This window comes from Dermacentor variabilis, chromosome 3 (genome assembly GCF_050947875.1).
Source record: "Dermacentor variabilis isolate Ectoservices chromosome 3, ASM5094787v1, whole genome shotgun sequence".
NCBI lineage: Eukaryota > Metazoa > Arthropoda > Arachnida > Ixodida > Ixodidae > Dermacentor > Dermacentor variabilis.
The window spans coordinates 100,220,512-100,243,323 of record NC_134570.1 but is presented as its reverse complement, the minus strand read 5'-3'; the positions used below and the strand labels follow the sequence as shown (position 1 = coordinate 100,243,323).

At 46.9% G+C, this 22,812-nt stretch overlaps 1 protein-coding gene across 5 annotated transcripts in view; it reads left to right on the top strand.

Annotated features, from left to right (window-relative positions):
• The window catches only part of LOC142576102 (calcium/calmodulin-dependent protein kinase kinase 1), a 254,529-nt gene extending 232,537 nt beyond the window's left edge, over nucleotides 1-21,992 (top strand). For all 5 annotated transcript variants that reach the window (XM_075686047.1, XM_075686052.1, XM_075686051.1 and 2 more), the window contains 6 exons: nucleotides 7,215-7,240; nucleotides 10,392-10,513; nucleotides 12,111-12,198; nucleotides 12,882-13,010; nucleotides 16,345-16,478; nucleotides 17,436-21,992. In XM_075686047.1, the coding sequence (XP_075542162.1) occupies nucleotides 7,215-7,240; nucleotides 10,392-10,513; nucleotides 12,111-12,198; nucleotides 12,882-13,010; nucleotides 16,345-16,478; nucleotides 17,436-17,499 (563 nt within the window). In that variant the 3' untranslated portion in view covers nucleotides 17,500-21,992. The remainder of the gene's footprint in view (nucleotides 1-7,214; nucleotides 7,241-10,391; nucleotides 10,514-12,110; nucleotides 12,199-12,881; nucleotides 13,011-16,344; nucleotides 16,479-17,435) is intronic.
• Nucleotides 21,993-22,812: the final 820 nt, after the last annotated feature.

Sequence of the window (22,812 nt, the reverse complement as noted above, 5' to 3'; positions counted from 1 at the left end):
ATATAAACGTTACTGCCGCCTCTGGAACTCGCCGTGCTGGAAACAGCTGACGTTAAATAGATCGATTTTTACCGAGTATTGTAGAGCATCGCAGCTTGGTAGGTGGGCCTCTTCGGCGTTTCCGATACGTTTTCTTTTTTCCTCTCCTCAAGCACGATCAGTGCGGAGTCTGTAATCAGCTGCACAGAACATATGGTGTGTCACGGAAATGCGCTCTCGCTCGTATATCAACAGGGAACAGGCGCCTAGCTGATCGGCTTGTCACGCTGGCACCTCTCGCGTTGTTTCTCTTGTTCATGGTTAAACTGCCATGGTTAGTGTGTAAACAATACAGTTTAATTAAGCTAAAATATATACTCGCAAAATGAAATATGCTGTCAATTTTGACCTTTCGGTGCCCATCCGCGTTCCGTTCACAATGGGAACATTATGTCCCACTAGAAGCATAGCGCGGGAAGGACGAACGATGAAGACCAGACAGGACAAGCGCTTGTCCTGTCTGGCCTTTGTCGTTCATCCTTCCCGCGCTATGCTTCTAGGGTAACTATGTATTACTAACCAGCCCAAGCCTATACTATTCTGAAGAACGTTATGTCCCTTGTTAACAACGCGAGTAAGACACCTGTCAATTGCAACCGCACATTTCTTAAAGCGAAGCTTTCTTTGCGAACCTCCGTGCATCTCTCTTGCTGACCGTGAGTGCCGCCTGCTGCTGCTGCTCGTGCGTTCGCCCAATAGCTACGCTCGGATGGATGGATGGATGGATGTTATGAGCGTCCCCTTTGGAACGGGGCGATGGGTTGCGCCACCAAGCTCTTGCTATCCTCTCTTGCTAAGCTCTTGCTATCGTCTCTTGCTCTTGCTCGGCTGAAGGACGGCGGCTCCATCTGTGAGCGGTGGCTCACACTACTTCGTCCACAGCAGTGCAATATAGAGGGGGGGGAAGCCGGCCTGCGCATGCGGGTCGTTGGTCGCTGGTGGGGAAGGCTAGGATGCCGCGACGTAGAGAGCCGCGATGGAACGGTAGAAAGGGTAGCGAAGGAGAGGGTCTCACGGTTGCGCATGCGTTGTGCCGCCTGGCCGCCGCGTGGACGGTCACATCTGCGCCTCCAAGGGGAAGTGACGTGCCCCCAAACAAATGGCGTAGAAAGCCCAGCTTGCCTCTTTCAACCCCTAAACTCTGGCTGCGCTCAGAGGTGCACTTGCATGCTACGCCAGCGTGCCACCCTAAACGTAATGTGTCACAGCAACTAGACGGGGAGCAAAAAAAGCGTTGCGCCGAGCAAGCACCACTACGATACGTTGCGAACCGTGCTCCTCGGCGTGCGCACTTTCTCCTCAGCGTGAGCACCTGCTCAAGTGCAAGCGTGAGCGTGATCGCAAGCGTACAATATTGGCGCTTGACGAGGATGAACGGGCCGTGCAGCCCTTATGCATTTGCGGAGAGCTTCACTGTACATAGATTCCAACTGGGCGCGTTCGATTAGCTGCATTATTTTAGAGCGCAGCTCTATGGCGTCCGTTCCTGGGTTTCGCGTCGTCGTCGGCGTCGTCGTCGTCGTCGGCGTCGTCGTCGGCCTCGTAACCAGCTCCGCCCCCCTTTCATCCCCCCAGCGCTAGCAGCGACCGACTGATACCGCTGGATGCCGCTGACGCCGCTAGAGAGTCAAGATAACGTGACTGCATAGAACACCGTCGCCGCCATGCAGAAAGAGTATCAGTCAAAGGCATCAGTCAGTCGCTGCTATCTCTTCCCTCCTCCCTTTATCGTGTTGTCCGCTTGCTGCGCGCGCTTCTGCCCCCATCGTTTGCCGCTGGGTGTACACGCCGCCCCCCTCCGCTTCCGCTTACTGCTGGTTGCTCTCGACGGCGGCGATGAGCCTCCGCTTCGGCGGCGCGAACTGCAGGGTCTTCTCGGCGGCGGCGATGAGCTTCTGCTTCAGCCTCGCTTACTGCTGGTTGCTCTCGACGGCGGCAATGAGCCTCCGCTTCGGCGGCGCGAACGGCAGGGTCTTCTCGGCGGCGGCGCTTAGCCTCTGCTTCCCCCACGGCTGTGACAACCTCGCGAGGCACTTGTATAGATCTCGTCTTTGAGAATCAAGCATTGGTGTACCAAGTCGAACATATATCAGTCTATTTCTCCGACCACAAAGCTTCCTTCATGACTGTCAAGAACTGTTAGTGGAGTCTTTGTTAAAGGAATACGTGTGAAAAATAAAAAAAAAATTCTGTGATAGCGCATACATGTGTTGCTCGATTTCTTTGCCTCAATCTATCCAAAAGGTGAAACAGCTTATTTGCTGCGCTCAAATTTCGCATTAGGAAGTAACGTAATCGTCGCTAATTTTTTTTAATTCGCGAATGTGCGTTCCAATTCGATTATACTCCTGCCTCTCCAGTCGCGTTTCCGCGAAGTACGATACTATCATAGAACTTGCTATGACTTCTTTTACACAGTCGGTCCCTTGTAACTTTCCATAGAGCGGGACTTTGTGTTCAAAATTCATGCAGTAAAAGAAATGATCAACGAATTTATTTAGAAACAGCTAACACTGCGCAAGAGCAAGACGCCGTGCCACTCAGCCCTAGTCTTAACTAGCGCGAATATTAACAGGGCGCAAATATATACCTAACTCGCGAAATTTCTTGAACGCATTTTGGTGATTCTCAGCTTATACTTAGTCGCGCCTCAAAGTCTTCCTTTTTCTTCGGCTTCCTTTGGCATTCTCTGGAACTCGCTACAAAATTCTATGGCGCTCGGAGCACCTTTCCTCAAAGGCTTCCCCGCACAAGGTTTGCATGCTCTAGCTTCCTTAGCTGAAACCCAGAGTGCGCATTACCTCTAGAGCAATATGATCACGTAAATAGTCATATACATTGCCAAGGATAACAGTTTCAGTATTTCTCGACCTGAAGACCAAGGCGGCGATAGTTAACGGCGGCAAATCGATCACTTAACGCCCGAATACAAACAAAGCTTGGCGTGTAGGCCTATGAGAGGTGCCGTCGCTACAGTTCTCTGATAGCTTCGAACTTTTTAGCGTGCGCCTGAACCCAAATACAATAGCGCTTTCGTTTTTTATTGCTGTCTGATCTATGTGCGCTTTCCGAGGCTGGCATTAGAAAACGTGTAATCGTGTGCTGCTCGGCAAAATATCGCGGCCACTTAGCATCTGCGGGGGCTTCTACCTCAACTAGTAAGTGTCAATGGTCAACGCATATCAGAAAGCGGGAGTCGGTAATCAAGGCGGTATACCGCTGTGTGTAGTACCGACACGCGCTAGCCAGAAGCTACGAATTCGTGCCTGTACGCTCGCCACAAGTGATATCGAGTGAGTAACATCATCGTTGCGCGAGGCGATGTTCCAGCTCATGCATGTATTCACTAATATCGACACAGGGTGCAGTGCCATAATGGAGGGTTACATAATAGAAAACCCCAATGCCGCGTTCCCGCAAATGAGCCTGCAGATAACGATCAAGCGGTGTTTACGTTAGCTTGGCCGACAGCTGCAACAGCACATCACGAACACTGGCCAATCATCTTATGGGGGGTTCCGGTTGAGTCGTCGAACAGGAATTCTCAGAACCGCCATCAAGAAGACACCAAGGAGGGCTCGCGGTGACCGCTAAGACCGCCTGGAGTCCTTGCGACGAAGCCTTAAAGGAATACGGGCATTACACTTTCGGCTTGTCACCATTTTTGTTTGTTGTTCATTAGGCAAAAGTCCTTGCCTTGGAAACCCTAGAAAAAAATATTGGCGTGTTTCAGAGCGCCATAAATTATTTACTGCAATAGCTTTTCTATCAAGTGGTTTCGCTTTCATTTCTGAGGAAGTGTATGGGGTTCGACATCATCACACTGAAGGCGCTTACGTGGGAGCGGAACGTCGCGACGTAATGGTACTCGATCCGGCCTACTCTATCTTCCGTAACGCAGCTATTCCGATGCGCTGCCCAATGCATTCCGATGTGCTTCTCGACACGCAGCTAGCGCTGCGAGAGAACAGAAGTGCTTGCCGCCCCATCTACTCCCTCCATTCCGGTTGATACATTCACTCGCTTACTGCAGCTTGCTGATGGTTACTACTTTCCATTCCACTTCCACTTACACCTTGAACACTTCCTCGATATGTACATTTAGGGCACCTTTCTTTTTTTTACATGCGTGTGAAGAGATGTCGACGTAACTCGACTTCTTCGACGTGCAATAAATAAAGAAATGACTGCAACTTGTGCAAGCCAGTAGAGATACACTTTAGGGAATGCGCAAAAAAAGCAAGAACAACGAGGACATTAGCTGTTGCGCCCTTGTCTTCCCTGCCGTGGTGCTATTGTATTTTTATTTAGCTTGATAAGTGTTTACAGTAGAAGAAAGAAACTTAGAAGGACAAAGTCGTAGAAAAACAAAAGGATGTCGATGACGAGTACTAATAGTTCACAAGTGGTGACAGCAAAACAACCAATTTTGTAGTCAAGCTCAGAAATTAAGGACGCATGGAGTCCTGGAGAATAAAAGAAAATGTAGGGATAAAGTAAAGCCTGCACAAACCACCGCAATAAACCATTTTGGGGGCTCGGTTTAGCGGAGGCAAATAACACACGTTTTGACAGGTTGAGAACGGAGAGTCGACTGGCTTTATTCCGCAGTAAAAGCAGGCTTGTGGAAGGAATGAAGCGTTAACGATTAACATAGGCTAGTTTCACGCATTCCACAACACTGTCTCTTCTTTGCCGCGTACGTCAATCTTAAGAGTTTTCTCTGAACGCGAAACCACACAAAAGAAACCTTCATAGGAATGAGTCAACGGTGACTTGACAGAGTCGCGTCGCAGAAAGACGTGCATGGTTGTGTCCATTGTCGAGAAACTAAACACAGGCGGCCTACGTGCGATGCGGGGGGTTGTAGGTGGAAACTGGTCGAGCCAGGAATGTAGCCTCTCGAAGTGCTGCGCGGCCTCTGGCTGAGTGCCTTGCTGGATGCCGAAAAACTGGTCTGGAACGCCATTGATGATCCATAGAGCATCTCGGATGAGCTCGAGGCCGAGGGCATCGGTGTTGATGCTCGCAGCCCTACATAGTACTCGGTGGAGCGTCTCCACTGACAAATTGTAGGTGGAGTCGCTACACCGTGCCGTTGCTATGCGGGTAGTAAGCCGTGCTGCTATGAAAGCGCTTGCGAAGCGGTCTCGTCAGGGCAGATCGTCAGGGCAGAAAAAAGCGAGCTTTGGCATTGTCGGCCTCAGTAAGTAGTTATTCGCAAACGCCAACCTTACCGTGACATCCACGTAGCAACAAATGCTTCTGCCACTGTTTCGGCCATGATGTCTTGTAGAGGCGTCGCCTCAGGCCACCTTAAGCACTGTTGGACCACGTGAGCAGGTACCTAAAACGTTGGCAGTGCGGGAGGGGCCCTACCAAGCCTAAATTTTCTCTGGTGGTTTAAAGCGCTGCAGCGCTGAACGCGTGTGATGGGTCACTATCACGGCTTGACAGGCTTGACAGCTTCTTGCCCAGCTCCGAACATCTTTGCTGATCTCTCCCCAAACGAAGCGGTCTGTGATAAGCTTCTGTGTGCCTCTGATACCGAGATGGCTTAGCCGGTGCAGTGAATCGAATACTGGGCGCCGAAACCGATGGGGCACGAACAAGTGAGGAGCTGCTTGCGATGTGTCGCACGTGACCAGGGTTGTTGTGTAAGGAGGCCCCACCTCCGCAAGCTGGAGCGAAGAGCTTTTTCCCGCAGTCGGCGAAGCTCGGGGTCGTTTTGCTTGGTGGAGGCTAGAACTTGGAAATCCATAGGGCCAGCAGCAGGCAACAGGCCTTGCCAGGCTCACTGGCAGGCAGGTCATTGCTTTGGCGCAAAGCGCTGTAAAGAGTATAACCAATTGTACGGCGGTTCTTTAACCGCTTCACGAAAGCTTCGCTTCTCAGATTTTTCAGTTTTTTTTTTAAATTACGCATCTATACACTGTAAAATAATTTACACCTTTAAAAGTGACAAAGGTTGTAAATGTGTCTACAACTAAGATCCTTAGGGTGTGATTCTTATAACTCATACCCTAAAGGTGTGAGTTATAGACACCTTAGCCCCCTTTTCCCATTTAAGGGTGTAAACTATTTTAAAGTGTACCAGTAGCAGTGTACCCGAATACGCTTTAGCGGCAACGTCGTCAATATATGCAGCAGTGAGCGTCATTTCCCGCTCGCTAGCCTCACCGGCGTCAGTAATCAACGTGTAAAACCCGTTGCGTAGCATCAATTTTGTTTGCGATACAGGGCCGGAATATGAGTTTCTGCTTTCCTCCTGCTAACGAGCGTGTTGGCGGATGTGTCGCGGTACAGAGGTGTATGTAACGATGTTCCAGATAATAGTTACAGGTATGTGGAACACTTGTTCGGGATGATAGTGCGTATTTAACTTACTTGTACGCCGTTCTACTCACTATTATTATGGTCAAATTAAAAGTGTGAAACACCCAATCTCCAGAACGCCGTTACATATATTTTTTAAGTATTATGCCGACCACAACTTCACATAGGTAAGCGGAAAAATATTTTCTCACTTATAAATGGAACCTGAGGGGAACAAGATTATGTGTGTATACGGATGAGCTGTCAGAGGAGACTCCACATGTCACTGACATCTGGCTGTCTATGCCCCCTATAATTACTGAACTGTTTTCTTTCGCACTCTCTTCGCGTGTTCATTTAGTTATTGTCGTTGTTCACAACATGGCGATTCTTTTGTGTGACACCAAGAACAAAGCCGACAATAGAACATAGCAGCGTGTGCGTGTAGGCCAGAAAGGCACAACACGAGACTTACCGCTGCGTGTTGTGCCTTTCTTCACGTCTCGTGTTTCGCTTACGGTAACTTCCCGAAACCGACAATAGAGGCACCGACAGCGAACCGTAGAAACCCGAGTACCAGTAATAAAAACGTTGTCCACGGCCCTTGCACTTTACCACACGCATCTCAAGCTGTCGCGCTGAATAATTGAAAATCAACCCTAACCGCATCGCGACTCTTTATCATGCTTTATATATATACATATATGTATATATATATATATATATATATATATATATATATATATATATATAAATTTGTGCGTGCATTTCAGTTTCTCTAGGTCGCTTGAATGGCATTGTGATGAGTCTCTCAGGAAGAAATATTCTTATGTCTTGTTTTTCTTGTTTGTCTGTCGCAGAGAACCGAAGCGAGTACAGCGGCAAAGTGAGTTCCTCATTAGCCCGCTATCTTCCCTGGCGAAGCCCGAGGCACCGACGAGGCATCTGTTCCGGTTAATCGCGTCGACGAGGGCAAAAGCGAGCGCCTTGTAGCGCCCTTGTTTTAAACCCTCGGCATCCTGGCACCCGAACTGTTCGATTATTTGGCGACGGGCGCGCATTAATAACGCGGGCCCTGCCTCTCTGGTATTTACGTCACTCGGGTGCCTAGCACTACGTGTGTGTGTGCGTTCGCAGTCATCGAGCGAGCTTTGGCAACAGAGTTGCCCATAATCCCCGGGATGCTTCTCCACAAAATTTTAAGCCTCTGGCGTGAGCCTGCAGGCTGTTCATGGGAAAATTGAAGGGAAAAGAAAGGAATTTTGGAGTGTCGTGGTTTTACGCGGCGCCAAATTACATCCTGCGTCGCGTAAGGCAGTTTGCGGGCGGGGTGGAGGTTCCTAATTTTGAAAGCTGGAACAGCTCGGGCCTGAGTGGCTAACACCAGACGGATAGCCCCGCGGCGGCCAGGGCGGCGTCATTTTCTGTCACTTGCTTGATTGTTTATTATACCGCGAATATCATCCCAACAGCATGCCTGTGCATGTCTCTGCACTGTGTGTATACATGTACGTTCTTCGTTTTCCGAGCATGCTTATGCGTGTGTCTTCGCAAGCACCTGCCTATGTGTGCCAGTGGGCTTGTGTGTGCACGCATACGTGTAGAGATTGGTTAACTGGATGTCTTACTTTGGCTAGCATTACTGTTTGGGCTAGTGTGACATAGGGTAAAATAACTAAAGTACTGCATTACACGCCAGAATAGTGCCGCACCATCCAGCTGCCAAGATGATGTTCGGCAAGTTCAGCCACAAAAATTCGCATAGTAGGATGTGTCAAAAGAAAATGAAATTTTCCTGTAGGGTTCCATGTCTTCTCATATTCAGGAGAAGCAACGGAGTCATGCGCCTGTATACTATATACCCATGAGCCGCCGTCACCATTCGTAGTGGATTTCAACATGGCTCTTAAAGCAAAAGGTGATCGCTAGAAATGCGCCGTACGACCAAGAGGCGTTATTTATTGCAGGGAAATGCCGCATTAAACGAGAAAAAGGTAGGTGTACCTTGTCAAACGGTGACGTAGCTATGAACGGCTCCGGAGTCGTGTTCTTAGAGAGGTTGTTGAAAAAGAAATCGGTGTAATAGTTCTAAGCTTACATGTCTGGTTGCTAAGATGACTGTGTGGGTTTCTGTGGAACACGAGGAAGTAGCCGGACAGGTTATAACCAGTAGAAACCTGTTCCGGTAGCTTAGTGAAAAAAAAACGTTTTTTTATTGTTCTCGCCTTATGTTAAGTAAAGACTTGGCGTATTTGATCGCCCACGTGGCTGTATTCGCGTGCCTTGTGGCAGAGGAGAAATATGCCTTCTGTGCATTTGGACCAAGCAAGAAAATGGTTCACTGGTTGCTGGAGTCTAAGTTGCCTGCAATAATTGGACGATTTAGCCAACCATGGGTAAATAAGGGCGGCTCTAAAGTGTAGCAAGTGTGTCGACAACGCGACTTGCCTTAGTAATGGTATATATGCGATAGCATTCTATGTTTGATGCTATCAAGTTCACTAAACTTGCCGGTATAAAGAGGTTACAACAGTTAGAAATGAAACTTTGGACATGAATGTTCAATTCAAAACTTTTTCCTCAGAGGGCACCACATCAAATGTCCGAACCTCGCTCCCAGCACGACCAACTGTCCCGCTTTACAAAAGAAAATCGTATGCATCTTACGTGGCCAAGAATCTCGGCTCATCGGGGCGATGTTATGAGTTAGCTGAAACAAAATGTCTCTAACGCAAACAGGAAGTGCAGGAAGTACATTGCGTCTACAAAGCAGCTTTATAAGGCGTGCAGTCGGTTCTCTGACACGGGGTCCAAGGCCAGTTGAGCAAACTTGAGTTAACATCTCCGCCATGTAATATGAAACGATCACGGCGTTACATTTCAATTGTTGCCTGGTCATTGGGTGATCTCACGAATGATTATGCAGACGGCATTTTTGGAGCACGAAATGAAGAATACCATACTGTTTCAATAACACATCTAGCATAGAGGCTTCGAAGCAGCCACTTTTGCCACTTGACCACTTTGCACACGCAATCTCGTTGGTTAAGCTTATGTTTTGGCGTCTGCAGGTGCTCGAGTGATCCGTGTAGACAGGGTGCTCTCTGTGCAAGACCGAGATATCACAAAGGAGCAATAGTAATATGCTATACTGTTCTACCCGGTGCGTGTTTGTGTGGACCCGCTATTATGCTTGCGCATGCGCTTGTCTGTATGTACGTTTGTATGATGTATACAGGGTGTCCCAAGTATCATGCACCAATATTTAAAAACATGCGAGTGCGACGCAGCTGAACAGAAGAAAGCTAATGTTGTTTGCCGTTGCTTGGAGATACTCAGATAATTTTTTGCATTCCACCTAAGTACGTAATCAGTCTTATTTAATCAACTTCTCAAATATTATAGTTTGATGAAAAGTGTCAATGAGAAAATTGTCGAGCAACCTGAGAAAGTCCCCATACAGGTAAAAATCTTGCTTTGGCTGGTTTGTTCATCCTTGAATGAGTGAAGAGCAAGGCGCAATATACAAGGACAGAAGAAGAACACAAGCGATGGGACCGGCGCCGGATCCCGTCGTTTGTATTGTTCTTCAGTCGTCATCTATGACACCTTGCTCTTTACTAATTCCCTATACAGCTTTCAGTTCCTCAATGCATGCGACATAAGAGTGTTTTTCCGAGCGAGAAAGAAGCCCTCGAATGCACGCAAAGTGCCTCGAGTGGCCAGTCGCGCTGTAATTTTGCTTGTGTTCGCGGGCTTCCTTCACGCTCGGAAAAAATACTTTCGTGTAGCACGTACTGAAAAACAGAAAGCTGTATCGGGGGGTTTTCATGTCGCTCTACAGTTCTCTCAATGGCACTCTTTGTCTCGTTATAATACTCGAGAAGTGGAATTAATAATTAGGCTTAATTATTTAATTAGGTGGTATTAAATAAGCAATATCAGTAACTCCAAGCGATCGCAAGCAAGGTTACCATGATGATTACCAACGCAAGCAAGTGTCTGACTGTTCTTCCTTGCTGCACCTGTCCTCCCAGGCAGTGGACGTGTGGGCGATGGGTGTGACGCTCTACGCTTTCGTGGTGGGCAACGTTCCCTTCCACGACCCCAGCGTGCTCATCCTCTACAACAAAATCAGAAACCAGCCTCTAGTCTTTCCGTGAGTGTCCCTATACAATCAAATTGCGTTTTTCCGGCGAGTGAGAGTCGGCCACATTTCCGAACGTCTATACTGTTCGTCGCCATCGTCAACCACATCGCCTATTTCCCGCTTATCTCGCGTAGCCTAAAAAAGAAGCTAAGATGAAATCAAAAACGAACTGAGAGGTTGGAACCAACCTGTACGCTCCTGTCCCGAGGTGCGTCGCGCCGAGGCCTGCGCGATGCTCTAACTACATACACGCGCCTTAGCATCTCAATCATGGTCTTTACAGAAATAATATTACGCGGAGCCATTAGAAAGTGCTATTTTCCCTACTTCGAGTTCCGACTGTCTCAATTGTGGTAGCTATGTCAAATGTTAAACCGAGCAGCGTATTTCATCAGGTCCGCCCGCCCCCTCTCCCCAATATGCGCATAAACGGCAGGCGATATTGGCTCCTACCCTGCAAACGACTGCTGTCTGAAACAGTGCTAACGTTACCTTCATCCCACTGTAACTAGACTTGCAGAGCCGCATTTATGATTAACTCGAATTCCTACCGGGCAGAAGTTCTGGACCGCAGTCGTGACAAGTACATTCGCCCGGCGGCCTTGTTGCATTACATTATCGGTCGCCCATCGTCACCCTTCGTGAATGTCGTTCTGTCCCCTTCCCTTTCTCCGGCGCAGAGTAAGAGACCCGAGGCATTAACCTCATAGACTTCCTTACATAGACTTCCTCTTACTCTCGCGCCATCTCAACGTATTTGCACACCGCAATGTCTTGAAGCGCCTTCACCTAACGATGCGTGAACTGACGCGACTGGAGATGAAGTAGGAGAACAGATAGCGCCACCTATCATTGCTTCTTTAATTTCGCAATGCCCGCATACTTAGACGTAAAGCTTCTTTTTCACATAAAACCATGTAAGTTTGACAAGGCCATCCATCTGCTATCAGTAAAGAACGCGCAATAAGGATGCTTCCTAACTGCTCTTCTTTTGCTGTTTGTACGTGATTATTGCAAGCTCTGAGTGCACATTATCAGTCGGCCAGCTAACCAATTTTTCATCTGTGCGCTGCGTCCATTAAACACGTAGCCCCTTAGATGTATGCGGGCGTCATCTAAATGCTTGCGCATGGCTGAATCCATTAATAATGTGCACACACGCAACGGATGGACCACCGAGAAGTGCTTCTTCGCGTTGGTCATAGTAAACGAGAGTATGGCACTCCTTAGAAATGCGGCGTTTCAGGAGACAACCTACATATTGACTGAATACTGAAGGCCTGAACATGAATCAGGTACGGTCAAGGAGCTTAGAAGACTGAGTAATTACCCACTGTTCTTTGCACCGATAGCATATCACCACCGGTTCCTCCTCTCTGAGACTTTACCGGCGACCGGTATATTTAGTTGCTATTGCATCGTACCACTAAAATCATGCTAAGTCGGCGACTTTGCAATGAACGTGCCGGGCCTGCTTCGCCTACTCTGTTGCCAATATATATATATATATATATATATATATATATATATATATATATATATATATATATATATATATATATATATATATATATATATATATATATATGTTTTTTTTCTCTTGTAGCTCCAACATCAGCATTGAGCTCCAAGGCCTCCTTTCACGCATGCTGAAGAAAAACCCTGAAGAGAGGATTACAGTTCCTGAAATTAAGGTAAACTGCACCATTATCTTGCCGTCATTGAAAAGCGACCAATCAGTATATTTCAGTCAACTTATGCTAATATAAATACCATTCTCTCAATCGAATCCAAACTCAAGTCGCTTTTCTCCTGATGGTATTTCGTAATGATGCGCTCTTATAGCCGTACTGATGCTTCGCTGCTGTAATGTTCCCTCCCATACTTTCCAAGTGTGTCTATATGTCTGCCACAATGCAAAAATGTTGCCTAAACAACAAACTAATAATGTTATGTTTACTATTACAGCTGAGTTGAGGCAGGAGAAGAGGAAAAAAAAATAAATGGAAAACGCAGCGTTGTTAACCAGAAAAAGGTCTGATTGGCTACACTACTCTGAGATAATTCAAAAGGAGAATAAGGAGGTGAAAGAGAGACGCGAAAGAAAGACGGGGTGAACTTGTGCAGAAAGTTCTAGAACACCGCGTGCACTGTAAGTTAGCACACGCAAAAAACTCCGAGGAACCCTTGGCAAATGCGCGCGCATTTTTGTATTTTGCAAGTCTGTACAAGAACTGCCAGCCTATCAGTGTCCTCTGAACTGTGAACAACCACCGCAATTAGTCTCGGTCAACAAGTGCGTCACATCACAGCATTATTTCCTCTCTGCGCGAGTCAGGTATAGATGATACCATCAGTAATCCGTCTGCCCCCACAGGTAGATCCATGGGTGACCCGAAATGGCACATTTCCGATGCCGTCGGAAGGCGAGAACTGCGTCTTTGTCGAAGTCACGGAGGAGGAAATTGACAACTGCGTGCGCACGATCCCGAAGCTGGACACGTTGGTAAGGATCCGTATGCTTTCCTTTAATGTGCAACGCAGAACATGTAGAACACTCTAGGTGACTGAACAAATCAGGATACAAAGTGCTGCATGATGCCAGAGAAACTATACGGTATATAGTTTCTCTGCCTAGCCCTTAGTCTTGTTCTTATTAATGTGCTGTTGCTCCGCACAAAAATTTATGCAATCATGATCTTGCTGCGCAAGGCCTGGCTCACGCCAACTAGTTCTTTAGAACAACCCGTGTTGTATTATTTGTTATCGAGCTTGCGGACGCAAAGAAAGATGCCTCTTATACAGCGAAGCCGTACATGGTCAGCTGATTCGTCCGTCCGTCCACCCGTCCGTCTGTTGGTCTCCTGTACGCCGAAAACTCCTGAGGCGCAACCTCATGCGCATGCGCGAAAACGCCACCTAGATATCGCAAGGCCTGTTTACTCCGATCCATGACGTCACGCTACCTGGCCCGAAATTTCCATTGACAAGGCTCGCGGGATGAAAGCGACTACGTCAAAATCACTCTTGCCTACTCGGGAGCATCCCCATTAGATTCTGTGGCAGTCGTGCTCGGTAATACGACGTCATAAATCGGGGTGAAAAGGCCTTGTGGTGGATTAACTGCGCCAGTAGTGACGTCGTTGCTCTCCCTCGCAGCCAAGCGCGCCTAGCAGTTTCTCTGCGGCTCCGAAATGAGTAGGCCACGCGTCATACGTAAGCCTGAGGAGCAGGCAGCTTTCGATCACAATGCTGCTAACAGAACCGGGAATGAGCTCGTCTACGCCATGCCGAGGCTACAGCCCGGGCACAACAATAGGCTCGTGCTGCCGAGTGCGCACCGAGGATCCGGCAGCCTACGAAGCCATCATTTAATGAACTGTCAGGATTAACCCAGTGATAAACAACAGAGCCGCATGTTTCAACTTCGCTAGTTAAACATCTGTACGACTGCTTGGGCAGTGATTTTTGTAAATGACCGTATCAGGTTTCATTCTTTTTCCCCCGGTCTGCCTTTATCCTTCATAGCACGCGCATCTTACGAACTGCTAGAAACTGCCCTAGTAAGCCAAAAAGCTGCCCAAGTTTCAAATGCGCAAAATATCAGTGGGCAAAAGGTAAAACTAAAGGTCCACCATTTTACTATTATAATAATTTTCGTCTCTTGGCGCCACGCCGGTAAGGTCATAATGACTTAGTGGGTGAATGGTTTGGGGTAGGTAGGTCATGGTTACTCGGGAGAGCGGAAGTGAGAACTATAACTTGACGACGCAAACAAGAACGAGCAGTACTTCCAGCTCGGTTTATTGTGATACAACACAGTAGTAGGTTATCTACAAACTTGCAAAAACTAAAGGTCTGTTTATCAAAAGATGGACGCAGGTGACAAAACGCTAAAGAATAGTGCTATCACCTCATGTGTGCGCCGGTACATTGCAAGAATCTCAATTATTTGTCCGATAGCGACAACGACGACTCACGTGTTATCTATGCAGCTTCTACGATAATGCGGATGTGGTCGTGCAAGTCGCTGCGCATGAGGGGATAGCACTGTTCTATAGCGTTCTGTCACCTAGTAACTATATGAAAACTCCAGGCGGCGGCAGCACCGCCATGATGTGCATCGCCGAGCCTACTACGCTGTGTGTGCGACTGAAAGCGCGCGAGCTTGAGCCAAACGATGGTGGCTCAATCTCGCCCGCATAAGGGACGATAGCGGCGAGGTAGCGCGCTCTCTTCTATAGTGTGCCAAGCACTGGGGGGAGGGGAAATAGGCAGCCCACTCTGGCGGCGGCTGCATGTGGCGCGGCCGCTACCACCCTGTCTTGAATACGGTCGGCGATGGGGGCCAGAGTGCGGCGAGTGGTCATGGTCATAACATCTTGTGCGCTTGGCTCAGGTCACTTAATTCGAGTTAAAGCGAGAGGCAGCACGAAGGTCAGTTAGCTCGCTACTGCTGCCGCGATTCCTCACTCCAGCGTTTTCACAGCGAATGTGCGCGGTCATTGAGTGAAATGCGTTCATGTTTGCTTGTGCGTGAGTGACACCATGCTTGTTAATCTTTATACGAGCCGATAAAACTCCTATCCGTACTTCGCATAGCTGTCTAAAAATCTGCTATCGCAGGCGATGTGCCTCTCGGGCGAAACTGCGACTTTTTCTTTTTCTTCGTAGACTACTTATTTCCGTGTTTTTACCCCGATAAGCCACAATTGCAAGTATCGCTCGTCTTTGTTTGTGTCGCCGTCCAGTTGTAATTATTGCGATAGAAATCATACGGGCACTCCAGGCGCATTTGCACCGTCGGTGTTGGCGTCACCGTGATGTTCCATATATGTCCAAGTGCGACACATCGTGGGCGCGCGCCGTATGCTGTGTGTACGAGTAAAAGCGTTCAAGGGTGAGCCGGAGATGGTGGCTCGACCTCGCGCGCTAGAGAGGAAGGAGGGGAGGAGGCGCGCCGTCCTCCATTGCAAGCAAGACACTGGGCGGTAGAGGGGGTATCCTACTCCCGCGGCGGCTGCGTGCGATGCGGCTGAGCGACTGAGCACGGCCGCGCGGGCCCCATGTATCTTGAAATCGATTAGTACAGAGTGTAGGAGTGCCGAGGGCTGATAGTATCGTGTATGCTCTGTTCTCGCTGCTTAGTTCACATTGAAGCGGAACGCAGCACGACGGTCAATTCGTTAGCTGGTGCCACCGCGCTTCTTCTCGCCACCATTTTGACTACGAGTCTTCCGCGGTCATCGAGTAAGATGTGGTCATGTTTGTCTATGCGCGCGTGAAACCATGCTTGTTATATTAGTTAGTTTATGTGGCCGATAAAATTACTATTTTTACTTCATATAGCTGTCTAGTAGTTTACTATCGCAATCGATGCTTCGCCTTTCGAGCGGAACGACGACGTTTCGCTTTGCGCTGCCGCTCTCCCCGGTAGTTACAATATGATCACGGGGGGGGGGGGGGGAGGGGGGCGTCATATTGAGCAGGATTTTTGAAATAGGGGCTTGTCTACGCTTTGTCTCAATCAATCAATCAATTCAATTTTTTTCAATTCAATCAATCTTTTTCAGCCAAAGAAATATCGTTAAAGCTTTGGAATTAGACGTTATTATAACGAACTTTTTATTTTTATTACATAGATGCCATCAAATATTATGAATCACTAGGAATGTTTACAAACTTGTTACAAACTCCTTACACTTATTACATAGATGCAAATTAAATATTATGAATCACTAGGAATCACAACGGAATGGTACTTTGTTAATTATTCCCATCGGGTTGTTGCTGCCTTCTTGGTCCTGCTTCTTAAACTCCTTGAATATTCTTAAACGCAGATCCTGGTTAAGAGCATGTTGAAGAAGCACTCGTTCGGGAACCCTTACAAGGACTGCCCCCGCCACCGCGCCCGCTTCACCAAGGCAACTCGTTCAAATTCAGCACCTTCCTCCTTCGATGTGTTCCTCGAAAGGTTTGGCCCTCCCCTACTCACCATTACAAAACTGCATTAGCTCCGTAGGATGTTGGCGCTGAACAGTGGCAAATCTAAAGATGCAATGCATTAAAAAGTGCTACGGGAATAATAAAATAAACGGCTCTACCTAAACTTGTTCTAAACAACCGGCCTTTACCTTTAACGTTAGCTGCCCTATTTTAACGTTAATGCCCTATTTTTAAAATGTTTACTTCTCAGCCTCTACTCGTAGGCACAGTCGTAGGCGCACTCGTAGGCACAGGTTGGTGCTGCATTTTTCATTGCAGCACCAACCTGCGTCGAGGTCTGTCTTCCCATGGAGATACTTCAATACAACCTAAACGTTTATGTATTCGAGTCCAATAGTTTGACGTGTTTTTCTTGCGCCCGCTGCCCAGTTCTTACTAAAATAAGAAATTACATATTTCTGTAAGTTCATAAAACACCTGAAATTACTAGAGCCCATACGGAATGTTCTTGTATACTGTAGCTTTTTAAAGCGCGAAGCTGTGCTGGTAAGTCGAAGCCCACCAGAATTACGACAAAAACCGCACCTGTCTTACCCGACGCTACCTGACTGTACGAACGCGACTATGATTACAAGCACTTTGCTAATTGAGAAACGCGGATGGCTCACCATATGCTCGCCCCCATTCTAGTCTGGCATGTATATGTGCCCCAAAACTGGTTTCAAAGCCTGCCATGGGAAGTACCCGACTTCGCCCAGTTCATGCTTAGGTTGATAATTCGACGTGACAATTAATGACTTCATTTTCTTGCACCAGTATGCATCCTTCAGAATTTGCACTTTCGCCCAATGAGCCTCTTCTATTATAGGAATCTTCTTGCGCTTACCTAGCAGCGCTAGAGCGAACCACAGTAACTAACCCCACGCTCCGCTGACCCATGTCGCGTAATCAACATGCGTGTTCTACTTCTTTTGCGAACTCGCAGGAAAGTCTCTCTGGAAAGTCCGCTGCCGGCCCTCAACGAAATCACCTTCCTGGACCAGACATAGCGGCAGCTCGAAAAGCGGGCTGCCGCAAAGCCGTTGGGACTATCTTGACCGTTGGTGGATGGCGGCCAGCGATCCTGCAGAAGTCCGCGACGAAAATGACGTCGACGACGACGACGATGACGACGATGAAGCAAGGCTTCACGTCATGCGCGACTCTCTGGTGCAAACGCAGCCGCGACAAACAGACTGCGCGTTGCGACTGCCCGGTGCCCATACCTCCGTCAGCAGCATTACGCCTCACTCCGTGCATCACCCGCGGTTCGCCCGACTCTAGCGTGAGCTCTCTTCAGATCCGCGCCGGAACCACAAGACTCTCTGCACCGTGTCACATGTTCAACCCTCGCCCTGCACTCGACCATAGTGCAGTAGCTTCATACCATTGCCCCATCTTTTTTGATACCCTTCTCTTTATCGATAGACTCTGCGCAGCTGTGATGTCGCAGGATCCAGCATTGGTACAGCTACACACACACACACATATATATATATATATATATATATATATATATATATGTATACGTAGCGCTTTCGTGTGATTTCGATGAAAATCTTGCCGGGTCGTTCTCGAGCTGTCATTAGTCATGCGCCCGCAAGAGACCGCTGCAGTTTGCGAAACGACAGTGTTGATGCTTTCAATGACCTGCGTACGATTGCCTTTGCAATACGTGGCTGATTTGCGTTTCCTTTTAATGCAAGCCAGCGACGTGTAATTACCTAACCTACTTTCTGCCTTACTGGCACGAATAAATGGAAGCACCATGGATTTATATTTATATACCAGATGATATACCTGAGAACCGATCGCTAAATGACTCACCTGAACTGCTTGAATGCACCGAGGAAACGCTCCCTGTTATGTTGTGTTGAGCGAAAATTCCAATGACGAAACTGAAGACTGCAACCTAGTTGCTGTTAAGTGGGAAGTAATAATACGAAGACTGGAATCACGGACTGGTTTAAGAGAGCAGTTAGCAGGAGTAATTTTTTTCACTCCTTACAATGTACATACAGCGGACACCCTTCTCCTTGCAGGGGTTGCTCGGAAGTTTTATTAGCTCAACTATACCAAATTTCATCCCTAACTTCTAACGAAGCACACTTAACGCGAAACACATTAAACCGCACTCAACATTGCACAACCATTAATCTGTTCACTTGTACATAATCCGCTACGGTGTCTTGTGTCGAATAAGTGTTTCTGAAGCATTTTCTACTCGAGGGTATTTCCACTTATATACGGCAGTCTGTCACTCTCAAGTAACCTTTCGGTCCGTCGCATTCCGTGCGACTAGCGCTGCTCGTACCATGTGGCCCCACGTTCCCTTGAAAATTGGCGCTTTATTATAATATGCATACTAGCCTTCTGTCCTTCCCGACGTTCTAGCGCCTCGCTAGACAATACTATTCGTACTAAGGTATCATGAGTTTCATGCTTTCTCTGATGTGTCGCACCACAACAAAGCTTCGAACGAACAAAGAAAAAAAAAACAACTCGCCGTGTCCCCACAGCAGTTCAACACAATACAAGAATTTTACATTCGAGATCCGTTTCTGGGAAACGGTGCTTATATTCCTCTTTCCATTTTATGCACTTGGGTAAAAAATTTCCACGAATTTGCTTTCACACGTCTTGCGCCGTCTCCAAGAAAGATGCTGCTGCTACACAATAGGCGAAATGCGTGCGCAATAGCAGAGCATCCGTCGGTTCTTATCCTTAGTCTCTTAAGTCGAGTCACTGTCTCCTTCGGCGTCCAACACAGTTCATATTAACGTATACTGAAATGCATAGTACATGGCGGTATAGAACGCAGGTGGTTGAGGGAACAATATGCATGTACAGTCTTTTCGTACGCCTTGCACAATCCCAGCTCTCACAGATAAGTAGTTTTAAGTGTGAAGTGCTTTGGCCTGTTCACCTTTTGTAGGAATAAGCGAGGTTACCCAAATCTACTGCATAGCCCAACGTATCTTTCTGTATTGGTAATTTCGATCCTATACTAAACGGCACTGTAGAAACTTCCCGCTTGCGCCAAATGCAGATCCAATCAACACTTCACTGTGGTAATAGCGCCTCGCTAATTATAACACTAAATAAATCGCTAGCATAGCTGTGCTGTTTAGATATAGATTTTATGTGAAAGCGCACAAGTTCGGAGCAGTAAGTTTCAACATTATTGCACGGCATTGCAGCAGGTTTTTGCAGAGCAATAATGCATCGGTAGACGCAGGGTCGATATGTGCATACCTCGTGTATTTGTCAGCCTCTTAGCCTGTACATATGCTGTTGCGCTGACTAAGCCGTTACGAGTAATTCGAGGTTGCTGTATTCCTTTAGTGTCGGATGTACTTCGTCGTATCTAATGGAGAAGCTTCACTTCAGGTGCATGAAGGGTGCCCTTCTGTTGCTCCTAGCTTTCGTGGCTAAAAAAAATTACTTTCACTAAGGCAGGTGTAAAGGAAACACCAAAGTGCTATCTTGCCTGCAAAAAAAAAAAATGCTCTCCCGGTTTTCGCATTCACTAATCTTCCTTTTGAAATATCAAAATTGTCGTTTAGTCTATTCGCATATTCTCATTAGGCACTGGAATGACTATTGCTATATTGCGCTGTTTGGTAAGCTTTTACTCATCAAGAACTCCGTGATCAATGTTGCAACACAGCTTCTTGCTCTGTCCATATACCAGAGCTTCGTTTGTAGCTAATGCACGCCTGATTTATTCGGAGAACGTGGCTCTCCTATTATGCAAGTCGCCAATCCTTAGGCAGTTGGCTCTGCCATTCATGTAGACTTCTAATGGTTTTAAAACGTTCCCGTGTGTTTTTACCAATGTTAGGCACAGGTATTTTCCATAACCGCAGGCAGTTTCTTTCGCAACCCTGAGTAACGAACTCTACCGCTTGCTATGGAATGCGTTACGGCAAAGATTTGCATTGCAATTACCCAACGCTACTTGTTCTCGGGTATGCTCGGACCCCTCTATAATTTCATGTTTTTCTTCATCGTTTTTGTGTCGTGAACTGTGTCATGTCGGAGAACAATCTGTGCACTGTAGCTAGAATTTGCATATTAAGCACGCCATATAGTTATTAGGAGCACGTGTGTATCTCTACGCCACTTGTCACCGACGAGACGAAAACTACACTCGAACATGTCTTGTTCTATACGGAACCCTTCACTTATGGTGCTACAAGTAGAGTCAGTTTGATGTCACGTCCCACGTTCATCTCGCATCTTTGGGCACAACTTCTCAACCGTTCGCCTTCACGTTAGCGTTTTGTATTTATATGCGTAGCGCTCACTCCTGAAGTATCACTTTCTTGTCATATGGTCGAGGAGGTGAGGACACCCGTCACAGGCACAGTGGAGATTAAAGAAATAGTTGTAAGTACACGTTACCAGTTACAAAAAAAAGTTTTTTCGTAACACTACGTTCAGTTGGGGCGTGTTTTTCACATGACTTCGAATTTCGCTTTAGAAATGCAGGCAGGCATTTATTTTATATTGTCTGTCGTCTTGGAAACCAATAATACCCAGAATTTTGTTACTAGCCTCTCGCAGTATGCTCGGATTACGAGTACGCGTGACGGTAAGTTTTACTCTTTACGACCTTGGAGCACAAGTGATTCACGTGAAACACACTTTATCACTTGATCCTGAGCGTCTTTCACTTGCATTGCGTTAAGGTCTTTCGTGATTTGTTTACGTTTCAATGTTAACAAGGCTATGAAACTTTCTTTTAAACGCACAGTATTTTGAAACATTGACTGAATATCTGCAAATATTTGTGTCTAAAAGGTGCAGCATCTTCCCTATACATGCAAGGCAGGAGCAATAGCTGCACACGTTACGAGCACGTCGGCAATAGTCAAGTTTTTTTTTTTAATTTATTCCCGGCTAACACCTACTTAGCATTCTTGATTTAAAAACAAATATGTCATTCTGCTCGCTCAGCGTCACCCATGAATGTCTGTGCGTGCGAGTTGCGGGCAAAGTAATACGGTGAACAATTTTCGCTTTACTAACCCCTTTTCATTAGGTCAACCAAAAGACACGGCACTACTCAGTTTCCGGGAGTGCGCGTAGTTGAAACTGAAGTGTGAGCTGCGTATAGCATTCCTGTGTGTTCTTTCTTGCAGAAAGAAGCTTGGCTTGCCGAGAATTATGTTCATCCTGGCTGCTCGTGTCTCTCTTACCATCAATTATTTATGCGGATAGTTATTTATGCATTGCAAGAAAGTGAATGTGAATACATTCAATGTTTTTGTTGCTCGCGAAATTTCACCACTCTTTTATTTGGAGCACTTTTATACTAGACGTGTTCTTGCCGAGCTGTCGTTAGGTTTCCGAGAGAGGCGTCTCCAAGATTAAACATGTTGCACCTTCGCCCGACATTACTGCGTGATAAACTCGCGCGCTTTGTTAAGCCACCCTGTGCCTCCTGCTCTATTGTCGGATCCATTCAGACATGAAATAAAGTGAGGTTGCAATCATGTGTCCGATTTCGTGTGTGCTACCTAAGGCGGAACTTCGCAACGTCACTCAACCGACGCGAGTGGCGGCTTTCATAGCCTTCGCTCGGGGACCACGGAGATTGTCTTGTTCGGAGGAATTTGAAGAACACAAACGATATCGAGAGACAAACACTCATCTTACTGAATGGCATTGATCACATTTGAACTGAAGCCGATATTTAGTTGCTGATATATCTTGAATGTCGCTTTGCAAACTCAAGTATTTACAAGCATTGACTCCGGGTATCATAAGCGCTGAACAACCGTAGACATTGCAATTTTGCAAGCTGTTTACTAACAACAGGAAAGCGATAAATTTCATGTACTAGACGTCATCTTAACCTACTTCGACATTTTGAGATGTAAAATTTAGAAAGCTCGTACAACTGGAAAAGTAAGCCGACGCAAAGCGGCAGTTTCTTACGATGACTTTATACTCAGAACTCACTTGCAGTAATACTTGACATAATAGCATCTGTTTCCTTGGAGGAGTTCGAGAGCTGTAAGGTGTCTGTTCGAGCTCATATATTTAAACGAAATATGACGGATATTACTGATTATATGCAGTGAAATGTGGAAGTGCGTATGTCAATTAGCGAATAAAGGAAAATTGCCATACCGTCATTTACGGCCCATTTAGGGGCGTAATACGAAACACATATAAAGGTTCCTAGCTTTTCTTGGAGTAGCATAAAGGGCGAAACTATCACATTCACAGGAAATAGAGGCAACTATATCTGGAATGAGCACCCAAATTTTGACATTTGAATTCATCTTTAATGTTGAACTAATTGCGAAACA